This window comes from Hydra viridissima, unplaced genomic scaffold, assembly GCF_058129835.1.
Source record: "Hydra viridissima isolate aposymbiotic clone 2 unplaced genomic scaffold, HvirCarnegie_v1 scaffold_3, whole genome shotgun sequence".
NCBI classification, from domain to species: Eukaryota; Metazoa; Cnidaria; class Hydrozoa; order Anthoathecata; family Hydridae; genus Hydra; species Hydra viridissima.
Genome location: NW_028324302.1, coordinates 16257628 through 16284562, shown reverse-complemented (window position 1 = coordinate 16284562; position 26935 = coordinate 16257628). Strand labels below are relative to the sequence as shown.

At 27.1% G+C, this 26935-nt stretch overlaps 1 protein-coding gene across 5 annotated transcripts in view; it reads right to left on the bottom strand.

Moving 5' to 3' along the window:
- The window catches only part of LOC145198336 (cilia- and flagella-associated protein 43-like), a 34724-nt gene that overhangs the window by 857 nt on the left and 6932 nt on the right, over window positions 1-26935 (bottom strand). The window contains exons 1-29 of one of the 5 annotated variants that reach the window (XM_090083430.1): window positions 20551-20568; window positions 20289-20352; window positions 19838-20203; window positions 19587-19751; window positions 18762-18856; window positions 18517-18657; window positions 18311-18372; window positions 18094-18225; window positions 17847-17954; window positions 14992-15072; window positions 14723-14871; window positions 14413-14516; window positions 14092-14238; window positions 11239-11414; window positions 11005-11154; window positions 10573-10825; window positions 10303-10349; window positions 9981-10184; window positions 9581-9854; window positions 9268-9425; window positions 8573-8693; window positions 8276-8431; window positions 5222-5418; window positions 3985-4134; window positions 3518-3801; window positions 3098-3326; window positions 2830-2942; window positions 2570-2729; window positions 2230-2475 (exon numbers count right to left, since the gene is read on the bottom strand). In XM_090083430.1, coding sequence (XP_089939556.1) covers window positions 2230-2475; window positions 2570-2729; window positions 2830-2942; window positions 3098-3326; window positions 3518-3801; window positions 3985-4134; window positions 5222-5418; window positions 8276-8431; window positions 8573-8693; window positions 9268-9425; window positions 9581-9854; window positions 9981-10184; window positions 10303-10349; window positions 10573-10825; window positions 11005-11154; window positions 11239-11414; window positions 14092-14238; window positions 14413-14516; window positions 14723-14871; window positions 14992-15072; window positions 17847-17954; window positions 18094-18225; window positions 18311-18372; window positions 18517-18657; window positions 18762-18856; window positions 19587-19751; window positions 19838-20203; window positions 20289-20317 — 4497 coding nt within the window. In that variant the 5' untranslated portion in view covers window positions 20318-20352; window positions 20551-20568. Of the gene's footprint in view, window positions 1-2229; window positions 2476-2569; window positions 2730-2829; window positions 2943-3097; window positions 3327-3517; window positions 3802-3984; window positions 4135-5221; window positions 5419-6054; window positions 7159-8275; window positions 8432-8572; window positions 8694-9267; window positions 9426-9580; window positions 9855-9980; window positions 10185-10302; window positions 10350-10572; window positions 10826-11004; window positions 11155-11238; window positions 11415-14091; window positions 14239-14412; window positions 14517-14722; window positions 14872-14991; window positions 15073-17846; window positions 17955-18093; window positions 18226-18310; window positions 18373-18516; window positions 18658-18761; window positions 18857-19586; window positions 19752-19837; window positions 20204-20288; window positions 20473-20550; window positions 20569-26935 lie in introns of those variants that run through there. The other 4 variants (XM_090083429.1, XM_090083428.1, XM_090083431.1 and 1 more) reach the window with 4 other exon arrangements.

Below are 26935 nucleotides of genomic sequence, written 5' to 3'. Positions count from 1 at the left end.
AATTTATGGAATCAAGTCTGATGTTGCTACACTTTTCTGTTTCTATGACCTGCAAGCTCTTGAAAGAGAGTAAGTTACTAAAATGACGGTCAATTCCAAAAAATAAAAAGTAAACTGGATGAGAAATAAATGGCTTAATTATGAAAAAACAAAACTCTCAATGATTCAATACTGGCATGGAAAATTAAAGCTTTCTTTTAATTGATATTTATTAAAAACAAGTTACTGGAAAAATAGTATGGTCTTCAATTACCCTTTAGGCCAAATATCCAAATAAACTACTTATGTCTAAAAAAAAAAAAAGAAGAGTCTTCTGCATTTGCCTATCAGTTGGAAGAATTCTAAAAAAATCTCCATTAGTGAATTCCAATTAAGTAAGGCTTTATCTTAATAAACCTGCCAACTTTTAAGACAAATAAATTAAATTCTAACTTAAATTGATTTTTAATTCTACCGATAGATAAACTGAATCTTTTAATAATAACAATAACAATAATTCAAATGTTGTTGAGATAGAACGCCAGGCAATATCTATGACAGCCAACAAAATAATTATCTAAAAATTTAGCTGTAACCTGTTTTTCTTGTTCAATATTATCTGCAAGTCAATCAGCTTAAGTTTGGATTTTTTTGTTGAAATAAGTCTTCATAGTTAACAGTTTTATCATTTCTACTTCATGTAATAGTTACATGAAATGGAAAAGATAAAACTACCTATGAACTCCTTTTACTTTTTTCATAACGTTTCTTATTTTAATTATTATAGAAATATTCTTTTCTATGAAATCAGAGTATTTTTATTTGTGATCAATTATTATTTTTTGTTCAATATAAATAATAAAATAAATGATAAATCAGATTATTATTTTTTGTTAAAATATAAATAATAAAAAAATGTGACAAAAAACGAAGTACATGTTTTATTTCACAATTATCTATTAATGCTGATAATAAAAAAAAAAAAACTGCTCAAACTACCATTTTTTATAAAGAAATTACAAATAAGAAAATGCAATAAAATAATTTATGTTAATAATTTACTAACTTGAATCTATGAATTTGATAATATTTATGCATCTAACAAGTGCTAAACTATTAATTTTTAGGTGGATACTCACAACTGTTCCTAAGTAAATTGGTAGAGCTGATTTTGAAAATTAAACCCATTTTTAACCATCATTGATCATTTTTGTATTATTCAAATACCCATTATTATTATATTTAAAGAGTAATTAAGTGAACTGTGTTTTAAAACTAATGGATACTTAAATACACAAATACTCTTTAAAATAAGTTTACTGAATGAATCATATTTATGAATGCTGGAATATTCATACAACACACATTAGAACTTCTTTAATGAGCTTTCAAATCTCCTTTCATAAAAACTTACATTTACAGATTAAATAATAATAAACATCAATAACTGATACACAGTAAAGAGAATGCTTGAAAGCTTCTGATTTGCTTTAGAAGTAGTTTATACACTTTTTGGTGAAATGGAGGAGAAACATTAATGATATGATTTAAAAGTAATCATATTGTTTTTGTACTTTAAGTTTTGTACTTTACTTTAGTAAAAAGGCTGACTTCACCTATTGTAATAATATTGAGGTCTCTCTTGACAAAAAATGGTTGTGGCAAACAATTGAAGAGTGTTAATTGACTGCTTAAAACTGAGTTTGAAGTGTGTTCCTACACAATCAAAACAAGTTTGGCTCAATTCCAATAGCTCACTCAGTAAAAGACCAGGTGTGAAACATGTTATGCAATTAACATTATATGGTCAGCATGACTAGATTTGAAGTCAGTTTATCTTCTAATTGGGCAGCAAAGTGTTTGCTTTGTTTCCTTTGTTTATCGAATAGTAGAGCAAAATTTGAACACTGAGAAAGAAAGCATTGGATGATCTGAATTAAATCGAATGTTAGGGGAAAAAAAATCATTAGTTGACCAAAATAGAGTTGTATTATTACAAATCTGTATCAAGTTGAGTCAAACAAAACAATTTGTGAAAGTCCTGAATATATAAGGAGATTATTCTACTACATTCTTAAAGCATTTCTAGGGTTCAGAGACAAAAATGTAAGCCTTTTTACTTATCATTTTAGAGTAAAGTTTAAAAATGCATTTAGTTGAGATGTATTGAACTTAACATATTTTTGTGCTAACACATCAATATGAAAATTAATTTTTGTATGCCTTTCAAATCTAGAATAAAAATGACACCTTTTTATACATCTCCATAGTTTTTTCTAGAGTGCCAATTTCTTGCTCTTTACTTAGCTTTTGGTCAGATTCGCTCAAATACATTTGCAATTCTTTTGTCACTCTTAATAATTGCAAATCATGGGCTGCACTCTGAAGATCTTCAGTCTGCATTTGCATTTTGTTTAATTGCCATTCTAACTGATGAATTCCTTTTCTAAAGTCTTTGCTTTCACGCATGCTTGCCAACTTGGTTTGACCAAGTGCCTATGACAGGAGGAAATTCTATTTAAAAAAGAGTGTGCTTAGAAAAGTAACAATGTATAAGTTTATAACAAATATAGAATGAAAAAAGAAAAACCTTTATTGTAGAATTCAAATCTTCTACAATAGAGCGATGTATCAAAATACAGTTTGTGTAATCAGGCACAAAGTCACAAACACCAACTTCTATTTGACCTTGCCTGAACATCAACTGCACTTCAAGATTTAAAGCAAAATGAAGCCTTTCCTCTCGAATTCTAAAATGATAGGATCAAAAAACATTTATAATGGTAATGGTAAACAGCTGCAATGACACTCTAAAAAATAATTAGAGAATGTATTTTATGGATAACTTACTTTTGAATATCCTCAGATATTTTCTCAATTTTACATTTCAATCCATTATCATACTCCTTTTTTTTTTGCAAAAAAGTATTTATCTGTGCCAGCACTAAAGCTTTTGATTTCAACTATACAAATTTAAAAAAAGATTTACACATAATCAATTGATACCTATCACAAATACATGAAAATAAAATGTAACTAAACAAACACAGTAGGCAAGCAGCTTATAGGATATGAAAACATAAGAGATTAAAAGTTATTTTTAATTTGAAGTAAATACCTGTTGTTCTTTCTCAAACTTTCCTCTACGTAAGGCTATCAGTTTTGACCATGTCTCAACTAAAATCTTATCTGGTTTGTTTTCTATTGAGTCCAATTCACTCAATGTGCATTCAACTGCTTGTCCAGCTGTACTTGTTGCAAGTGAAGAGGGTGGCCTTAGTTCACATGCATTGCCTTCTGTTAGGGATACATGATTATCAATTGCTGCTTTCAATGTTCTCTGAACTCTAAGCAACAAGTATTACAAAAGTACTCTTTTAAGTTGACATGTTAAAAATGCTAAACAACACTGTATAAGAAAAAAAACAAGTAAGATTTCAAGAAAAGATGTAAAAAAAACTCTAAGGGATTTTTGCCTTGAACAATATTTAAGCCCAACTGTATAAAACTAATTTTAAAAAAATAATAAAAAACTTACTTTGGTCTTTTTTTAAAAAGTTTGTACAAAACATCAACTGTGAACTGATCAAGTTCTGGGAATTCCTTGCGAAATATCTTTTCCAAATATTTGTCTTCTGCAAGTAAATTTTCATAGGAGGTTCTAAAAGAATCCAAGTCAGACTGAATTTTTGAAACAAAACTAGAACTATGCTGCTTCTCCTCCTTTAACTGATCAAGTTCTTCTATTAATCTCTGCTCTTTAACACCCATTTCTTCATCATATGAAATTGAAGCTGCTAAACGCATCATTTTTAACTCTTCCTAAAAATACATAACACTAAAAAAACATGCACTAAAGAGTTTCTTTTAAATTCAAAAAAAGTTATTTTTAAATACAACTTTTTCTAAATACAAAGACAAAATTGTGCCACAAAATGAAACTCTCTAAACCTTTTTTAACAAACTTAAAAAAAAACCTAAAATAGTTAAAAAAAAAAAACATACTTGTGAAACAGCCATGTCTGCTTTGATTTTGTATTGAAACAACTGCTGAAGCCTTTCATCAAAAATGGTGATAGTCTCTTGGTTTGAAGCTTGTAATTTTTTAAACTCTGCTTCTAATAGTTTCTTGTATTTATCACGTTCCTCTTGAAGCTAAACCAACAAAAAAAACTTGGAGCTATAATAGCTGGGTAGGAAGAAGAGGAAGAGATTGAAAACACAGGTCTCCTCCATCTGCCTTCCTACTTTTTGCTAATAAATTACACTAATTTCTAAAATGGAAGTTTGATAATCCTTTCAATGAAAAAAAAGATACAATGTTAATGATGCAGATTAAATTTACTTTTAACTTTTTAATATTTTAATTTTTTGTTACTGTAGCAGTGGCATTAAAATAAAGTTATATTGCATAAAAATTTTTCAACAGCTTTTTCTAATTTTTTATATTTGAAATTGGTTTTTATACAATTTGAGACTATCATATATATATATATATATATATATATATATATATATATATATATATATATATATATATATATATATATATATATATATATATATATATTATATATATATATATATATATATATATATATAAAATAGACAAAAATTGTTGTTCCAATTTTCGCAAGAGCATTTTCTTAAATTGAACAGTTTTATAGTAATTTATAATTAAGATAAATAATAAAACATAATTTACTGAATAACTGCTTTTATAACCAATTGACTAAATTAATCAAAAAAGTAAAGTTTAAGTTTCATTTGTGGCAACGAACATTGATTATTCAGTTGGATCTTCAACAGAAGATTACCAATTAACAACTAAAAACCAATATTTTGTTTCTAAAAACTGCATTTGATTAAAAAAAATATCATTAAACTCTTTTTGGTACTAGAATACATATTATGAATACATATTACTAATACATATTACAAATTACTCATAATCTTATACACCATGTATGATGGCAAAATTGTAATAAAAATTGAATTTTCAATGCTTGTTATCAGACATTGTAAAGAAAGCATTGTGAGCTAACCGTTAGAAAGATATAAAGATAAAATGGAGTAAGAATATTTTCTGTTTCAAAAGTTTAAGCTTTTCAAATAGAAAATATAGATTTAAGCTATATGCCTGGAAAAGGCTACAAATACTGAATTAATATACATTTAAAACTGATATTGCAAACAAACACTCCTTCAAGTGAAAAACTATTGAACTTAACTAAAGAATTACCATTTGCTTTTTTTTTTCATATTCTTTAGCAATTTTAAACTCTTCTTCAGTCCACTCACTTTCATTTTTCTCCATGAAACTTGGCATTTGAAGATCTTGATTAAGCTCAAGATCAAAATTTGCTTCCAGTCTTCCTCCCATCATCATATCAAGGGCACGTCCACGAATATTAACTGCATTATTGGTTAACTTTCTTTCTAAAAAAAACCATATGTTAACCAGTACTTGAAATAAAAACCTACTCTCAAGAGCTAAAAAATAAATTATGAATCCAAGTTTGTTTTCCATAATAATGACCCTAACTACACTGCAGAAAGTGATGAGCAATTATTGTCAGGAAATATAAAGTCTTTGAATGGCCAGCTTAACCTTCTGATCTTAACACTATTTGAGCACCTATAGGATAATTTGAATAAAGAATTTGAAGTAAAAAAATTGCAATCTAAATTACCTCAACTCTAACATTATAAGAGAATTAAATAGTATCCTAACTGAAATTACCAAAAAAGCAACTACAGGCAGTTTGAGAAATTAAAGGAAATCCAACAAAATATTGAAAATTTGCTATTTCCATGTATATTTTTTAATGTTTAAAAGAGCACAAAATGCATATAAGTAATAGTTATGTATACACACACACACACACACAAATACATGCAGCTATATATATATATATATATATATATATATATATATATATATATATATATATATATATATATATATATATATATATATATATATATATATATATATATACATATATATATATATATATATAGACACACACACACACACACACACACACACACACACACACACACACACACACACACACACACACACACACACACACACACAACAGAATAGACACTCAATAAAAAATGGCAAGTGATTTAATGAAAAAGTTTTTAAATCATTACAATGTGGATAATTAATACTTAGCATTTTTCAATGCTGAAACCCTTTTAGGCATGCTAGAAATTAATTCAAAATTAACATCTTGAGGAATTTCTTGTCAAGTTGGCTTCTTATTTTTTTGTAAAGTTTCTGGTATAATATTGCCCAGAGATGTTCAATAGAGCTCATATCAGGTGACTGATTCAGCCATGAAAGTTTCTTCATCACATTTGATTTAACCAATTTTGAGTCGTTTTGGCAGTGTGACAAGGTGCTCCATCTTCCATAGAAAAGGAGTCATGTTTGATCATTGTATCACTTAAGAATATTGGAAGAAGTCTTTCCTAGAACATATTTAGCTGAATTGATATTACCTTGAGACTCTACTAGCTCTTACCATCACTCCATATTGCAACCTAATTCATAACTGAAAAGCCACTATGTTTCACTGTTGGGTGCAATCTTTTGATGCCTAATTCTTGGCTGCAGAGTCTCCTTACCCACACCCTTCCCCTGTCTGAGAACAATACAAATTTTAACTCATCAGAGAATATGATAAGTTACAACTTGCATTATTCTCAGACAGACATGGTTTCAAAATGCCATTGCTCTATCATAAGCCCAATCCTTTATGCACTTGAAATTGATTGGATGAAGAAGTGGCTTCTTTCTTGCAGCTCTGCCATAGTAGCCAAGATTATGAAAATACTTGATAGTTATTCTGGGACTTACACCAGCTTTTGTTGCTATGTCTGAGGCTTTGCAATTTATATTATCTAAAACATTTCTATTAACAAGACACAAGGTTCTGTCAGACAGCCCTGAACAACATGAGTGTGTTGATGTGCATTCCTTCTCCTCTCTGGTAAATTGTACAATCATTCTATTAACTGTAGAAAATGGGAATGAGAGTTTTTCTTATATTTTTTGTTGACAAAGTCCACCTTCATATTGACCAACAATACAGCTTCATCAAAATTTAGATAAGTTCAATGGTCTTTTGGAGCTTGGCAAGCTTAATCAATTAGATATATAATCTAAAACATAAAGTCTTGGTAAATATATCATTTTAATAAAGATTTATTCACATCATACATAAAATAAGAGTTGAAATGTTGATCCAATTCTGTCATCTCTGTGAATGTATGTATGTATATATATATGAAGGGTGTAAGGGGAAAACCAGTGACGTCACATTTTCAGATTTTTCGAGTTATTCACCCTACTATATAGCAAGTATGTTGCTGCATCATTGCAATTAAGTAAATCATTAAAAAAAAATCAACAGATAATACTAAATTTAAAACCTAAAAAAAAGCTAAGAAGAAGCTAAGCTTTTGAGAAAACGAGAAAAGAAAGCTTGAAGAAGCTAAGCATAGCTTCTTCAAGCTTACTTTTCTTGTTTTCTCAAAATGAAAAAACTGTGACATCACCGGTTTTCCCCTTGCACCCTTCATATGTATATGTATATATGTGTATGTGTATATGTATATATATATATATATATATATATATATGAATTAATATATATATATATATTAATATATATATATTAATATATATATATTAATATATATATATATATATATATATATATATATATATATATATATATATATATATATATATATATATATATATATATATATATATATAATTATTACTACTATTATTATTATATAAAATAAACAATTAGCTTGGTTGGCTCAGATGTTATTAACATCTGATGATCGCTATTTCATGAAACTTTAAGTAATGTAATATAAACCAAGCTAACTATTTAGTTTATGTAATAACAATAGTAATAATATATTCACTCTACTTATTCTAAGCTGTATTGAGCACTCTTACTGGAGATATTAACATAATTTCTACAATACTATATATATATATATATATATATATATATATATATATATATATATATATATATATATATATATATATATATATATATATATATATATATATATATATATATATATATATATATATATATATATATATATATATGTATATAATTATATATATACATACACATAAAAACAGACACAAGTTGTTGTACCGCTTTTCACAAGAGCATTTCCTTAAAATGAACTATTTTATAGTAATTAATAGTTAAGATAAATAATAAAATTCTAAATTAAAATATACCTTCTTCTTTTCTTCTTTCTTCTTCAGCTTTCATAATTTCTTCTTTGCTTAAATACTTCTTAACTGAAATTTCTTTTTCGTGTATTTGAAATAAGCGATCAGGTTCTTCATCACTATCAACTCCAATTTCAACAACAACATCATTAACACCTAAATCTTAAAAAAGTATTCTAAAATACTCAAAGGAGTAGTCATCATTGAACCAGCTAAAACTTTGATTTGTATCCTATGAACTAATGAACTAATAATAAAATAATATATCAAACAATTAATAAATGAAAATCTTTATTCATATACCTTTAGCAATTTTTTTCATTCGTATACACCTTTCATTTATGCGCCTTATTTCTTGTAACTTTAGATTCAACATTTCATTAAACTGTTCATTGAACTTTTCTTTAATTTTACAGATACAATCCTTAAAAATTTAACAAGTACTTGCACAATACCTTTTCAATTCAACTCCCTGACTTATTATCACATTAAAAACAAGATTACTAAAATTCTTTATTTTGAAGAATTGTAAAAATACACTACTTATATAAAATTGCTATAGAGATATATTAGTGGTTACAACTATCACTGGAATTGTTCATCATTCATTCTACCTCCTAAGATACTTTATCAAAATATTTTTTCATGTTAAAAATGTCTGACCCATAAGTCTGTATTAACCAAAGCAGTTTCATACTTTGAATGAACAGAAAATTATTACTGAAAGACTTCTTAAAAATTTTAAGTATTATTTTTATCATTTGAAAATTGCATAGCATTTCACTTTAGTGAAAGAATTCTTTAATTGAACTTCTTCATATTTCTTTAACCATACTTTTTTAAAGAAAAGGAACTATTTTGATACGAACCATTAAGTAAAATCCTTTTAAAACCTTATAATATTAAATAAGTAATTGCAAAGCATAATTTAAAAATAAAGATAAAAAAAAAATTAAAGATAAAGGTAAAAAATTTTCCTTAAAATTAAAAAAGTAAACCTTCAGCAAAACAATTTGATCTTTTTTCTGAACATTAGTAGCAAGAGAAAACTGACTATGAAGAAATTCATTATAGGTAAAAAGTCCAGCTAGACTTCCATAAACTGAACTATTTTCTTTTTCTGTATTGTTATCATCATTACCTTCCAACAAATTTTCTGTAGAAAGATGATTAAAAAAATTATAAGTGTTTGAACTGGTATTTTTTATGGTTTTACTTAAAATATCTAAAGAGTTATAGATAAATCAACGTTTAAAAAAATATCAAAGATAACCAAAAACTGAACATCTATCAATGGTAAAAAAAGTATACCGAAGAGGGGCTGACTGGATGGAAGCTCAGATTCAAGAAGAAGTTTTCTTATCTTGCTATCAATATTTTGCAAGTTGCGCTGAAAGTTTACTGCCTGTATTTGATATATTTCTGCATCACTTCTTTTTCTTAAAGGATAGTTTGACACTTTAACATTTGAGGAAAATGCTTTTAAAATACGACCTTTAACAATCATATTGTCCCAACACTCTTGTTTAATAAGATGTCTAACAAATTGCTTACCAATATTTTCTAAGTTGATCTGAGCTCGAAGCTAAAAGAAACAATTTAAAGTAACTTAATTCAAAATAGAACTTACAGATTATTAACTCAATTGTATATTAAATTCTGAAATATATTTTCTTTTCTTCCAAAAATATTTAATTGCTTCATAACAGACCTCATTTATTTTATTTTCTCTCTGTTGAACAATAAACTCATGCTCCTTCATGTCTATAAGGAACTCTTGCCTTTCAAGCTTTTCAATTTCTGGAACTTGCTCATTATTGGATATTAATACAAGTGCTTGATTGCGTAGTTCATTAATGTCCTGGTGTAACTTGTTTTTTAATAATGTGTACTTCTCATTCTCTTCAACATAACTCTTTACAAATAATGAAAAAATAATTTAATATAAAGATTAAACACTTTTCTTTTGCTAAACTCATTTACAAAAAAAAAACAAAAAAAAACAAAAAAAAAAAAAAAAAAAAAGTACTTGCTTTTGTAAGCGAGCCTTCTAACCATGTTTCCATTGTTTTTCCAATAACTTAAATTTATTTAAAAATTTTATAATATAGCTTACTTTTGGAGTTAACAATAATTTTTGAGAAATTCATGTAGGAAGATGATATTACACTAGTTAATCATCTTAAAAAGCTTAAATTAGGAGATATACTTTCTATTGATTTTATTGTAAAAGATTTACTTGAACTTTGTTTAACTATTTTTATCTTAAAGTTTTTACCAAAAAATAAAAATAATTAGCTAACCTGATATTTCTTTCATATTTGCTATAAGTCTATTTTCCTGAGCTTTAATATCTAAAATGTAACTAGCAAAAAGCTGGTAAGCAGCTATTGAAAAATAAGCTTCAGATTTTCCATATGTTGAGTAATTCCATTTCCAACATGCTACATGATTGCAATTACTAACTACTAAAACAGCTTGACTGTCAACACTGTATATTGCATCAGCAACCCCACCAGAGCGGTAATTGGCTACTCTTTTAATAATTGGATTATTCTAAGAAAAAAAAAAAACCTTTAAATTTCCTTCTGAAACATTTTTAAGTTTTTATGGAATTGATCATTTAAATAACTAAAATAAAATACATCTGATAATAAAACTAAAATTAAAAAGCAACATCTAACTGTTAATCAATATTTACATGCTTGTAGAAAAATAAGCCAATACAATATTACCATAGTTTCAATCTCTCTTATTGTGCAATAACCATCAACTCCTGAAATAAGCATCCATCTCCCATGTGAAGATATTGAAATAATTCCACAGTTTACAGTTTGATTGTTATATATTTGAGAAGCCTCCATTGTTTGGGTGCTTGAAGGGGTCTGAAATATTGTTAAAAATGTTTAAAAAAACCTATAGAGCCATTTGAACATTAACAAAAACAGTGTTGCACACAATAAACAAACCTCAAAAGGAGGCAGGACAAACTTTGCAATTTTCTTTCCTTTATTCAAAAGAGCATAGATCACGTTTTTTGAAAATACACATATGCCATAAATAGGTGTTGTTAGATGGTATGTTTGTTTTGAAATAGAAGTATCTTTTAAAAGTCGAGTCCTATCCACATATAATGACATATCTCCTAAATAATTATAATAAAATTAAATAAAAAAAAAGATTTATGAATGCCTAAAATTGTTTATTAATCTAAAATACATCAGTAGTCAAAAAGAGAAGACAACCTTTTTATATTTTTTTGCTTTGTAGCTTTTAAATTCATTGTTAGGAAATTTATGAAACTTTTATAGAAGATAGTTGTTAGTACTACTTGTTAATTTTACTTGCTTTTGTTTTTGTATTTTATAAGTTTTAAAAGGATTTTAACAGAAAATGCACAAATCAAAATGATCATCAAATTACAGAAATATAAGATATTTTTTTTGACTATTTATCATCAAATGAGGAATTAAACTATATCCCTAAATGGGTATCCTTACAAAACTTAGTTGGAGAGAATGTTTCAGCTGCATGAAGATTTTTATAGGTAATCTTGTTCCAGTTTTTCTCAATGATGGTTTTCTTCCTTTAAATTTTCAATCTAAATGGCCCCAAAATATATCTGCATATAATGATTTTGTGATGACCATTCCAAAACATAAATATTCATTAACTGGAGTAATCTTTCCTGACAGATCTGTTCTCTCTTGTTTGTAACATAAGTTATTCCTTTACCTTTTTTATTAATAAATTACAAACTTTTGCCTCAATAAATTAGAATTGAGCTGCAGATTGGTGAGTTTTTTCTGTAAAATTCATTTCCAGATTCTTTTTGGTCTTCCCTGTTTCACTGTTTATGATTTAATAATAATAATAATAATAATAATAATAATAATAATAATAATAATAATAATAATAATAATAATAATAATAATAATAATAATAATAATAATGATAATAATAATAATAATAATAATAATAATAATAATAATAATAATAATAATAATAATAATAATAATAATAATAATAATAATAATAATAATAATGATAATAATAATAATAATAATAATAATAATAATAATAATAATAATAATAATAATAATAATAATAATGATAATAATAATAATAATAATAATAATAATAATAATAATAATAATAATAATAATAATAATAATAATAATAATAATAATAATAATAATAATGATAATAATAATAATAATAATAATAATAATAATAATACTAATAATAATAATAATGATAATAATAATAATAATAATAATAATAATAATAATAATAATAATAATAATAATAATAATAATAATAATAATAATAATAATGATAATAATAATAATAATAATAATAATAATAATAATAATAATAATAATAATAATAATAATAATAATAATAATGATAATAATAATAATGATAATAATAATAATAATAATAATAATAATAATAATAATAATAATAATAATAATAATAATAATAATAATAATATTCAAACAACTGCATAATCTCTGTATTAATTGCCGGAAATAAGCAAGCGTGTCTCCAAACTTCAAACAAAAACCGCCATTTTACATTCTATTTTTTTTTTTTTTTTTTTTTTTTTGCAGTGATTGAAATTTGTTTTTATTTGTTGCATTTCATAAATTTATGATTTTTTTCCCACAAAGTAAAAACATGAGTCTTCCAGAGCCTATTACGAGAAGGTTTGATGTTTGGAATGAAACATTTTGTGCTTTATTATAAGAACCATAAAATGATTAACCGAAATTACAATATCAACTGGCAAGTTTATTGATCTTATTAAGAGCCTTTTATAGCTAATTCACTAATTTTTTTCTATTTATTATGGAATGCTATGTAAATAAAGAAGTTAACTTTAAGGAAATGAACTTTTTTATGTTTTTAAGTGTGCACTCATACTGTGCATATTTCTTTAAAAGTGACAGTTTTTACTTTTAGAAAAAAAATCAACAAATTTCTCTCAACGTTTAAAGTTGGAGAACAAAATAATATATAATATATATATAATATATATAGAATAAAATAATTCTAAACTCGCGAATTATTTAAATAATTGTTAATAGAACATTTTCGTGTTTTTTTGTTGTTTTTTTCTTGAAAATTATTTAATAATATCATCAAAATATATGTTTATAGGATATCAGATTCAGTTGACATTAAGAATAAGCAACAATATTCAAAGTAAAACGCGAGTTCTTTTGATGCATTTTGCAATGTGAACTTAATTAAAATGATGCCATTTTAAGATTTTTATGCCTGAATAATAGCTGGAACTTGAGACTCCTAAATTTTTAAATTTAGGAGCATTAAATCCCAACTATTTCAAATTCTTTTTTTCTTTTGATGCATTTTGCAATGTGAACTTAATTAAAATGATGCCATTTTAAGATTTTTATGCCTGAATAATAGCTGGAACTTGAGACTCCTAAATTTTTAATAATAATAATAATAATAATAATAATAATAATAATAATAATAATAATAATAATAATAATAATAATAATAATAATAATAATAATAATAATAAAAACAACAACAACAACAACAACAACAACAACAACAATATTTTATCATTGAAATAAATGCTACTTTTTTTTTTTTTTAAATAAAAAATAACTTAAAAACACAATGTAAATATTGTAAAAACCATTTCTTCTTTAAATTTCAAACAACTTAGAATTATATCACATACTCAATTTTTTTTTGATCAGCATTGCTAAATACCAGTCTGAATTCTGAAGGCTAAAACATTTTATCTTTTTTTAATATTGCAAAAGAATGGTTACACCTACCATTGAATATAGTTTTATAAATTTCTAATTCAATCAGAATTTTGCATGCTTTAGTTTGATCAGATCTCACACCAACAACAACCTTCCAAGCATCTTTCTCATTTGAAATACATTGACAACTTATGTATTTTACTATACCATGTATTTCTAAAGAAAAATATAATAACAATACTTGAATACAGCAATCTGCAACTCTTTTGCTGTGAGAGGTGAGTTTTCATTTATCCTTTTTTACAAAACAAATGTAAAAAAGAAGTACCAGTTAACAAATATAAATTAACATCATATTGTACCATAACAAATATCACAGATAAAACATACCAGTATGTCCTAAAACATTGCAACCTGTGGATGGTCTTGCATCTAAAAGAAATAGGTGACCATTGTTGGATGCAGTAATCAATATAGTTCCAGTGTCATCAAAACTAAAAAATTCAAAAGTACAAAAAAAAGTATAAAAAAATATTTACCAAAAAACTTGGTAAAATTACATTGAAGATTAAAGTGTGCCATAAAATTAAATTTGTATCCAGTCTAAGTTAACAATTGTAATTTTTATGCACACCAATTATAACACTTCAAATTTTTACAAAACAGCGTAAAATAAAAAATTCTTGCATCTTTAATATACCTTAACTTTGAAATAGCTGTTCTGTAAAGAGATTTTTCTAACACAACTCGTGGCTTCTCAATCATAGATACATCAATGACAATTAATGAGCCATAGCTAGTTGCAATGAAAACTGTACTTGAAGAGGCAGAGGCAGCAAAACAAGTTATCTAAATATTAACTGATGTTCTTTTTTGTTGTTCTGTCAATTTTTCTTACAGTTTTGGATAAAGAAAACTAAAAGGAGACAAAAATGTATTGAGACCCAAAATCAAAACATATTTTGAGACCTCGCAATTGATATGTAAATCTCCAACACATCTTGCATGGTCCATTGTCCACACCTGAACTAAACCTTTTATTCTGCATGTCTAAACAAATTCAAAACTTCGTTATCAATAATAGGTTGAAAATGCTACTATAACCAATAAGCAAATGAAAAGAGTAGTTTCAATAACTAATCTTTATTTTAATACTGTGAAAAAATGTGGGATTATAATAAAAAAAACAACATTGCTTTGTAAAACAGTTTTTATATTTAATACATTCATTGGAAATTTAATAAATTGATAGGGTAGAAGATATGATGATCATTCTAAGAAATCAGATTGCCTGTTTGTTTCTTTCGTTTTTTAAAAAATAATATATTATTAGGCAAATAACTATTAAAAGAAGTTGTTTAGTGGATTTTTCACAGTGTGTAAGGCTAAAAGAGTCTGGATCCCAATTTATTTAGAATCAACTTTTGTAACATACTCACAAGAATAATTGAACTAAAGTTCACTATCTAAAATTCACTAAAACTTAAACTGTTTTATATTACCTATTCCAAGAGATACATACTGTTCTTCTCAAATCCTATGTACTTTGTATAAAATACAAAGGATCATTAATCACAATAATTCTTTGCATGCTCATTTTTATTAGCACTTAATCTGGTTAATACCATTGGTAGTTTTCAGATATTGGGAAGGATGTAAGGTTTGTTGACAAAAGGGAAAATGAATTTTATGCAGACTGGAAATCAAAGTGAAATGTTATCTTAGTAAAGAAATTGATAAAAAGTTTTAATTAGAACAGCAAAAAACGTTTCACATTAAAAAAGACTAGAAGATGATACTTAGAAAGTTTAGATTGCTTCACAAGAAACATTGTTCTTCTGAGTAACCAGTTAAAATCCTTAAATATCTGAGACTTTTCAAATGCAGAAAAACCTAAGTGTGTGAGAATGTTTGTGATTTCCAATATTTCAGCTGAAAGGACAAGAATACCAATACAGACAGTTTGTAAACTACTAAATCATCATGATTACTATTTGAAGTACTACTTCTTGAAGATATGTGTGTGAACCCAGAAAAGCATTTAAAGCTATCTAAGAAAGGGTATGATTTTGTTGATAGCAACAAAGCAACTTTCCAAGTGAATGAATCTTCTCTATTTAATTGGGAAGCAGGAGCAGCTAATTGCCACCAAACATAAGTTTAACAACAAATCCATTTAAAATGACAAACTTTACCAAAATGACACCAAACTTTACCTCTACTTTAATCATTCTTCAGAAATTTACCAAAATGACTAGGTATAAGAAATTTTGAATATCATAGAAATGTGTGAAGATTGGAATCAATAACGAAAAGAATTAAAGGAAAAAAAACCATAAAAAAGCTGAAAAAATCTAACAACCAATCACTTTTACCATAAAGTTACTGAAACAATCTAAAGTTGGAATAGACAAGCAACCAGTGTCGAGGAAACATTAGAAACATTGAGATTAAATAGTAAAAAAGCAGAGAAAATAAGTACAGAGCTTACAAATTACAGAGCTATACAAAAGCCATTATATATCATTCCAACTAAAATAAAGTAAACAAAATTACCCATAAGATAGGGTAATTAATTTGTGTTACACTTGTGGGTCAAAATAATCTGGAAAATGCTTTTGATTCTGAGATCAAATGATAGCAAAATCCAGTGTAATGATGTAGAATCTGACACTCAACTAAATAAATAAAGAAATATATGACACTCTAAGCAGAACAAGATGTTGACATTACAATACATGGAACATATTGCACTGTATTTCAAAAAAAGACAATGGGACACAAAATAGAGCACCTATAGAGAGTAAACAAGTTATCAAATTTCAAAACATTGTATATTGCACCATTCTCAAAGAATGGAATGAATTTACTTCTAGTTTTTTTCTGACACATTGAAAAATTATCAGCATATTGATAACATAATTAAGGATTTATGATAATTAACAACTGTAACTTTATTATTCAAAAATGATTTATCTTTGATTTCAAGTTATTACAATTTGTTGGTTTTTATAATTTTTGAGCTTAACTTTGAGAATTTATATAAGAGTTTTTTAGAATGATATACCACAAGTCTGTCTGTGAAGAAATTTTTCAATTTTTTTGTGGGTTTTATATCTATTGGGCAATTATTTGACCAACCGTGAAAAATGACAAAGAAATTTTTTTTGATTCTTTGTTGTAATATAATAATATTTTCCTTGAAAAATGATAATAACAAAAAACAGGCCAGTAGAATTAAAAAATATGACTGAAAAGTTTTTCCATACCTCCTATCCTACACAATTCCATACCTCCTATCCTACACAATTTTATTAATGCAGGTTTTCTAAACAGCTTTAAGTAAAATCATTCTAATATACTAAAGTACTCTTAAACAATATGTATTTTTTAACTAGTTAATTAACTGCATATATCTAAATTAAATGTATAAAAAGGAGATGGTTGTTAGAACTTGTATTAGAAACATTTTCACACCTATTTTTAACTCATGTTTGTAAAAGTTTTGTTTGCAATTTCACAGAAAAAAAAATTCTCATAAAATGCTAAAATCTTATCAACTTGGATTAAAAATTTTGTGACTCTCACTAACTAAATCTATCTTTAGAACTTTTAACCCTTGATAGAAAACAAAAGCATAGCCAAGTGTCTTAAATAACTATTAAAACAAATTTTACAAAGCTTAAAAAAATCTTCCTAACCAGTTTTAAATTATCATTATTTTTAATTCAAACTTATATTTAAAAACAAAAAAAAAAACTCTTTACTTGAAATATTTTCATACTTTTTAAATCAAAATATAGCTAGAAATTAGGAACTCTTACAACAAAATGTGTTTTGGACAAACAGTCAATGCCAATAACTTTTCCAGAACATTCATCAACAACTTTGTTAAGAAACATTGTTTCTGTGTTCATTAAATAAATTACACCCTAAAATAAAGAACTTTTTTTAAAATTATTATTTTTAAACATTTTTTTTGTTTGTTTATATGAGAAGGACAAAAAAATATAAAGAAAGCAAAAAAATAACAAGAGCATTTGACAAAAAAAAAATCTAAAATTGTTTAACTGCATTGCTTCCAACAACCAATGATGATAAAACTTTTTCAAGTTGTAAAGACCCAATATGACCACAAAGAGGTTTTACAAAAGTTGGGTACAACTTTTCTTTTGTTATCTTAAAACATCTTAAAACTCCATCCTAAAAAGCAAGATCAAAAAAGGAAAAATAACTTTTTTTAAATAATTGTTTACAAAATTTTAAAGTAAAGCAGTTGAACTTTAACCTTTCCACCAGCTATTAAGCAATCTTTACAAAACTGAATACAATCAAAGAGGCCATTAATATCTAAAAAAAAAAAGATTTACAAAAGCTTTATTTATTGAGTTAAAAATAATTATTCAAATTGACTTGAAAAAATATTGCTAACTAATCTAGTTTTCATATTTTTTTTCTATTCTTAAATCTTGTTAATTACCTTGAAGTTCTTACCGGACTTAAGAAAATATAAAAGTGCTCCATTTCCAGATTCAGTATCTAGACAAATGATTTGATTTCCAATGCATCCTATGTAAATCAGATGATTGGTAGCCCAACACTGACTAACAGGATGGCATTTCTTCTGCTGATTGGCTTATGGGAAAAAATAACAACTGAAATAGACATTTTCCTAAGACTTTAAAAAAATATCTGATATGCAAAAATGTTGAAAAGCATGATTAAGTATCTAAACTTACTGGTTTTTAAACTTTGATTAGAATCATAAAAAAGAAATTTGTTATTGGTTAATTCTAATTCCAACATTCCATTTTCATAAGGCAATTTTACATTCCTACAAAAAGAAAGCAAATAAAAATATTTAAAAAAAAACAAATATAAAGTAAATCTTAACAAAACATTATTATTTCAAAACAAAATAATATTTTGATCACAAACAAACATGACTTTAAGTTTTTGTTATAAATACTTGTTAAAATTATTATTTAATATAATGTTTTACACAGACAGCCTTTTACAGAAAACTGCTTACACAATTACAATAAAAAATCAATAAAAAAGGAACTTTAAATTCAGATAAATATGTAAACTTTCATTCTGGTAGAAAAAATTGTAAGTTAAGGCAAATAAGTTATTACCTACTTTACTTAGAGGAAACCGAAACAGTGATGGTGGAAAGTTTTTCAAATCACCCCAAATGATTTGAAAAATTTGGGGCTGCAGGCCAAGTTAAAAAAATTGATTAAAATACTTAGATGAAGCATTACTTTCAATCATCATTTACTTTAATTGTAAAAATATTTTCAATTAGTATTCTCATACACAAAGTTAATAAACCTTATTTACTTACATACAATCTTTGAGTTATTAAAGCAATAAGTTTAAAAAACTTATCAAATTTATGTCTATGAAAGAATAATTGTAATAAAGAAAAAAGAAAAACATTTAAAAAAAAGTATTAAAATTTAAAAAATTAAAAACCCCATTAAAACACATTTACAATTTATGAATGAGGGAGGAATATGAAGTAAAATTAAAATGACAATTGAAATTACAAGACTTACTGTAGTTCAATGTAAAAACTTTCATTTGCTTGATCTATATTCCATAAACTAAATCCATCTTTAGTTATTCCAGATAATTGCCTCCAATTAGCAGGGTTAAAGATTAATGAGAGGACAGGTGAGTGAAGTTCAGTAAAACACAACTCTCTGCCATCAATAAAATCCCTAAAAGCAACAGAGACCTTAATACTAAAGCAAAAAGCAGTCATAGAAAGATGAAAGCAACTAAAAACAATTATAAGTTAACTAACCATAAAGATAATCTAACATGTGGAACATTTGTGCAAGATGCAAGGATCCTGCCATTGTTAGCAAATCCAAGGGAGCTATATCCAAGACTAATACCACTTGAGCTCAAACTTTTAAATGCTGAAACTGGGCTCTCTAGAGAAGAAACTCTGTAAACAAAGATAGATGGATTCAAACCATCCTCAGAAAATGCAAAAAACCCATAATCAGGATTCACAGCTAATGTTTGTATTCCATCACCGGGAGACTCAAGATACCACACTACATCATTTTTTATATTGTGAAACTTCAAACTGTTCAGGCTCAAATAGCATATGATATTTTCATCAATGAAGTAGACTGGAGATCCATTGTATCCAATTGACCAGCTAAAAGTCATAAAAATAATAATATAAAACTGTTTATTATATTACATACCCACATACCTTTTATAAGTATTTCTTTGGAACTTACTTCAAAACAAGATGACCAAACTGGTCCATTGCATACTTTCAAGTTTGAACAAATTTTCGAATAACTATGAAAAGCATTTTGATCACTAAAATTCCATTGAGTTTTTCCATTAAATTATCTAATTTATATTTGATTCTTATTTTTAAAGATGACTTATGAAAAAAAACTAGTTAAAATAAAATTTATTTTTAAAGATAAGTTATAAAAATAAACTAGTTGAAAAATTTTATAATTAAGTTCTAATTTTCCAAAAATTGCAGACAAGAAAGAAATCTATTATTGGATTTCGACTTTGCTCCACCATATTTGTTTATTTCACCATTTTAGGCCGGTTGCTATGAATGAAATGAGCTCTAAAAAGGATTTCGTGGAACAAATATTTTTTCATTTTAACTTCATTATGTTTTTAGGAAAAAAAAACCGTGAAGTCCCCACTTCAAAGACATGTATCTTCTTCATTTTGGGTCAAATAACCTAAAATATAGGCCCTAGTTAATTTTTTTAAGTTATCCTTTTCTATATCGGAACTTAATGGCGATTAATTTTTATATAAAAACTCAGGTAATAATAGTATCTAACTATAGCAATTTTGACTTACGGGAGTTAGTTTATGAAGTGATCAATTTCGTGTTTACCAATAAATTACCTTTGAAATGTAGAAAGTCTGAACACTCTATTGCTGTCATTATTAAACATTTATAAATCATACTGCATGGAAGAAAATAGGAATCTATGATTACCAAAGTTTTTAGTTTTTTATTACAAGATATTTTCATTTTCAAGAACTGAGTGGGGACAGCTTTTAAGGTTCGTGTTGATGTTTGAGCTGTGTTATGAGGTGTGAATGGTTAATGCAATCCCACTTCACGATAATGAAAAATGATAATAGACAATGCTATCGAGATAAAAACTGCCTGCTTATGACGCAGTCATAAAAAATCGCCTTGCCAATCCACTATAGTTGTTAATGTGTCTCCAACAAGATGCTGTTAGACCTCACACTGCATAGCTGACATGAACCAAATTCTCTTAATCTTAATATGATTGAGCAAGTGCGGAATTGCTTGCAATAGAGTGCGTTTTGTCATCCACAACCTTTAAAAGGTCAGTAGTTATTTAAGTTTTAAAAAAGTGAGAAATTGAAAACTAAATGATATCAAGGCCATTATAAAACGCTATCCTGAAAGAACTTCAGATTATTCCTGTACAAATAAGGGCACACAGACTAATAAAAAAACTGCATTTGTTATGTTGTTACGTATACCTTCTCACTAACATTCATAAACAATGATGCTTCATAAGCACAGTCACTGAATAAATAAAAAAAAAAAAGGTTCTGAAACTTTCGGGCCGACCTGTATTTCAAAATAACTTAAATTAACGCTCTTTATTCTTTAGTGATCAAGATATGTAAGACTAATTGATTTTATATGATATAAATCACACGTTTTACAAACTCAACTTCTAGTAAAGTCGACTTTTGGAGAATTTTCGAAGAAGATGCTATTTTACTTTTACACGCCAGTTGCTACATATAAAGTCTCCTGACATCTCCTATATATATATATATATATATATATATATATATATATATATATATATATATATATATATATATATATATATATATATATATATATATATATATTAGGGTGGGTCGAATTTTTTTATCTTTCCTGTACATGAACAAAAAGTTGCCTTGGCATCAGTACAGTATGAAAATAATATTTAAAGATTTTTTATGAAACGATTAGGGGTCCCAACTTTTGATTAAAGTTTTATTTGATGTATTTTAACCATTTCCTTAGTACAATCTAAATACGTACCAACTATAAATCATTGACTAAAATGCATTGGCTAATGGTTTAGCACCTAACTACAAGTGCTAAAAAAGAAATGGAATAAATTTTATAACGTTATTTACATGTGACATCACCAACATTAGCAACAAACCATGTGCTGGATTTTTTAGAAACAAGCAAAATATCTAATATATTATTTTGTAATTTTATTTTCTTCTTTGCAATAATAGATCTTTAGTAAAATTCAAGTAGGCTAATATAGATGTATACTACAGTATGCTATAGTTTAGACTGTAGAAAGATCACTTCATTTAACATGTAGGCCTATTTATGAGAGGGCTAAACATATTATAGTCTGTATAAATATTGGAATATTTATTGACTAAATTCTTATGAAAAATTGTTTTAACAGCTTTTATTTATTGTAAACATAACTTGTTGTAGTTTTTTTTATTATTTTAGACAAATTATATTAAATATGGATAGTATGTGTACACGAAGTAAAACTAAATATCCATTGTTTGGACAGTTAGTTGATCTTCCTGAAAATCAAATCCCATCATATGAAGACGTTATTAAGGCGTTCTATTATAATCAGAAAACAGTATTAGAAATTAGCTTGCAAGAAAGATATTCAATTTTAGCACACAGAATGAAATGTGTTTATTCAAAAGCAAGTATTCCCACAATAGAAGTGAATTGCACAATCATTAGGATTAGAAGACTTATGGATAAAGTACATACACTTGAAAAATATTCAAGATGCAAAAAGAACATCAGACACGTTCACTGAGAAGTTGAATTCTTTTAAGCAGTTATTTGACATTTGTACCTGCAAATGCTTTGATTCGGGCATTAGAGATTGGAACTTATGCACAAGCCCACTGCCAAATAAAATTCCATTGATAGAGTGGGATTTCTGGGTTGACCAGAAAACTGTTAGAAATATGATAATTGGTGGAGTAGACAAAAAAACGACAGCAACACTGGCAAAGAGACCAAAACGCAAATTTATGAAATCAGTGTGTGATGAAGTACAGTCAAAAGAGGTTGAATATGAAACTGAGGAAGATATTGACGAGGATGAGCGTAACACGTCTGAAAGTAATTATACATCAGAGGAAGAGACACTATCAGTGCAGAACAGAAACAAGTACAAGAAATTATGTAAAGCAGTTGATCAATGCAAAATTAGCAACAGAGATACATGTCTTATTGTTAATGCTATTTTAAAAGACCTCAGTATGTTGTCTTCACCAACAATTCTTGATCCTTCAAAGCTACGTCGACAAAGGAATTTATGGAGAGATACTCTGGTTGAATAACATATGCAGAGCAATAAGGAATTGTGCTGTATAGGCTTTGATGGAAAACAAGACGTTACATTAGTTGAGAGTTTTGGTTGTAGAAGAAGTAAAAAAGAAGAACACTAATGTATTGTCTCGTATCCAGAAAATATATACATTTTTACTACATAGTTCCTGAAAGTAGTAAAGCTGCTGATATAACAAAGGAGTTAATGTCAGTTATTGTAGAGACAAACTCCGTAGAAAGCATTCAAGGTGTTGTGTGTGATGGCACAAATAATAATAATACAGGAAAAAGCAACGGAATCATAAGAAAATTGGAGGAGAACTTAGGTAGACCATTACAGTGGTTGGTATGCCTTCTACACTGTAACGAGCTGTAATTTAGAAGGTTTTTGGCAGACGTGGATTTTGCTCGAACTACAGGACCTTCCACATCGACAGGTACAATTAGCTCAGCTCTAGAATATGATCCGAATGAATTACCTGTCGTTAATTATTTGCCAATTACTGGTAAGGTGACTGATTGTGATGAAGCTGTCAAGAAGAATCTTAGCACCGACCAGCTGTATTTTTTGAAAGCATGTCTAGTAGTACAGCGTGGACGTCAGGCTTCTACAGATATTGATTTCCTCGAGAAGAGTTTACCTGGAAATATAAGTCATGCTCGGTGGTTGACGAAAGCCAACAAGATTTTGCGTCTCTACATGTCTAGAGGTGGCATCTGAACCTCTCAGAAGAGTAACGCATTTCATTTTAAACTTTTACGGACCCTCTTGGTTCAAAATCAAATCAAATTCTTCTTGCCAAAATGGTGCTAACAACTTCTTTTACTTAGTTCAGTTGTTTCAGGAACTTGATGCATTAGATCAGGCTGTGGTTTGTCCTGTTCTCGAAAATAACTGCTAATTTGCGCATGCTGAAAATATTCTGTTAGCTGCAGTTAGTGATAGTGATTTGGAAATTCGTCGTTTTTCAGTAGAACAAATAATAAGAGCAAAAGAGAAGCAGACTAATAGTAACATACCGGTTCGCGTCTTTGATAAGAAGGATATAACATTAAATCTGGCTGCGACATCGTTCATTAACATGATTGACTGGGACCAGAGTAATGTTACGTCTCCTCCGATGCTATCACACCTTTCAAATGATCAACTTACTTACACACATCCAATACTACTGCCCGATGTTCCATGTCATTCACAGGCAGTAGAGAGAACAATTAAAGACGTTAGCGCTGCGAGCTGTAAAGTTCATGGAAGAAAGTCCCATCATGGCATGGTGTTACAGAGTAAGAAATCCAGATTAGAGATACCAAAAATAGAAAGCAAGAAAGATTTTTTTAACAGTTAGGTTAAACAATTTTGTATTGTTGCTGTTTAACATTGATTCGTTACAGTTTACATTCTTTTTAATTTGTAATACATTGCAATACATTACACTAACATTGAGTATTTATGTAGTCTTTCTAGACAGAGTTGGGACCTGTAGACACTGTCCATAAAATAAAAAGTGAGGTTTTTTCAAACGAGAACATCAAAAAGCAACTTTTTAGACATGTACAGGATCTCCAACTTAATATTTTTTACATTTCGACTCACCTTAATATATATATATATATATATATATATATATATATAGCTATTTCAAGATGTATTATTTTCAAATACAATATCTCTTGTTCGTATAAGAGTGCTCAATATTTTGTATAAATAGAGCAATAAATATATATATATAAAACGAAGAAACAACAACTATGTATGGTACTTAAAGTTTCATGCCTAGCGGCAATCATCAGCCATGAAATACAAATCAAAAATCTATAAAAACCGTTACAAATTGCAAAAATTACTGTATCGTGTGCTCTGACGTCATATTAGGAAAAAGAGGAGGAAAAGAAAGAAAGAAAGAAAGCAATAAAGAAGTAAAGAAATGAAAGAAAGCAATAGAGAAATAAAGAAAAGAAAAGAAAGAAAAGAAAAGAAAAGAAAAGAAAAGAAAAGAAAAGAAAAGAAAAGGAAAGAAAGAAAAGAAAGAAAAGAACGAAAAGAAAGAAAGAAAAGAAAGGAAAGAAAGAAAGAAAAGAAAAAAAAGAAATAACATAGGCCTAATCAACAGTATCAAATTTCGAAAGAAGAAATTTATTTCTATTGCTGCATTTTGAAACCAATTCGTTCTTCTTATTCAATGAGAAGTACATGATTATTATGTTTAATGAAGGTACCTTATTGAATAAGAAGAACGAATTGGTTTCAAAATGCAGACATAGAAATAAATTTCTTCTTTCGAAATTTGATACTGTTGTAAATCTTGGAAGGAATATTTAAAGGATTTATTCATAGAGCTTTATCAATTTGCTCTGAAAAATTTTTAAATAAAGAAATCGATTTCCTAATAAATGTGTTTGCTGAAAATGGATACGAAAAGAAGAAATTACAAGACCTTGCAAATATTGTTATAAAAAAACGACACTCAAATAATGAAATAGTTTTATCTAACAACAAAGCAACTATGCCAACTATATCACTACCGTGGATCCCAGTATTATCACCAAAACTTCGAAAAATCTTTAGGAAAGCAGGTTACAGGGCAGTCTTTAAATCCAGTGCAAATCTTAAATCTTTACTAACTTCGCGCAACAAAACAAAACTACCATCAAATAGCCATCCCGGAGTATACCTAATAAAATGCGAGTGTAAACAAAAATACATCGGTGAAACAAAAATGAAAATAGCAACAAGAACAAAACAACACCAAAAAAATGTTTTTGAAGAAAAATTAGAACAATATGCAATTGGCCATCATAAAATTAAATGTTCAGGTAATATAAAATGGGATCAAGTAAAGACGCTAAAAGTAGAACCCAAAAAATTTGAAAGAAAAGTTCGAGAGGCAATCGAAATTCAGTTCAACAAATGCGGACCTAAAAATGGAGGTATGAATTTAGATGACGGTCAATATGTAAAAACGCAATTCTGGACGCCATACTTTTTATACCTACGAAATATTAAAGAAGCCCAACTAAAGCGAAGTTTAAAGAAGCCATTAAAACGTGACATTACCGTTAATGTTTGTTTGTAATTTAATTTAATAATATTTGTAATTAAAGCTGAAGATGCTAGTATCAATAATCTAGCGAAAATTTCTTAGATAAAATAAAAAATTAGTATTGAGAGAATTCGTATTTATTGAAGTTCATATATTAAATATATATATATATATATATATATATGGAACTTAGGACAACGAGTAAAATCTATGTAAAAAAAGGGAGTAATATCTCCTTTGAAGTAATGGCAAACGTTTACGGAAAATCTGAATGGAGTTTCAGAAACAATTTGGATGAGAAAAGTGCTTTGCAGCTTGTCGATCTTGACGAGAGCAATAACGTTAATGGCAGCATTTTAAAAGTTAAATACGTTTTGCTAAACCATAAAGGTTTCTATGAACACGTTTACAAAGTACATCAATGTTCTTCAAGAACTGAGGTGGAAGTCATTTTCTTCACAGGTGAGTGATTTTGAGATTTACTTAAATG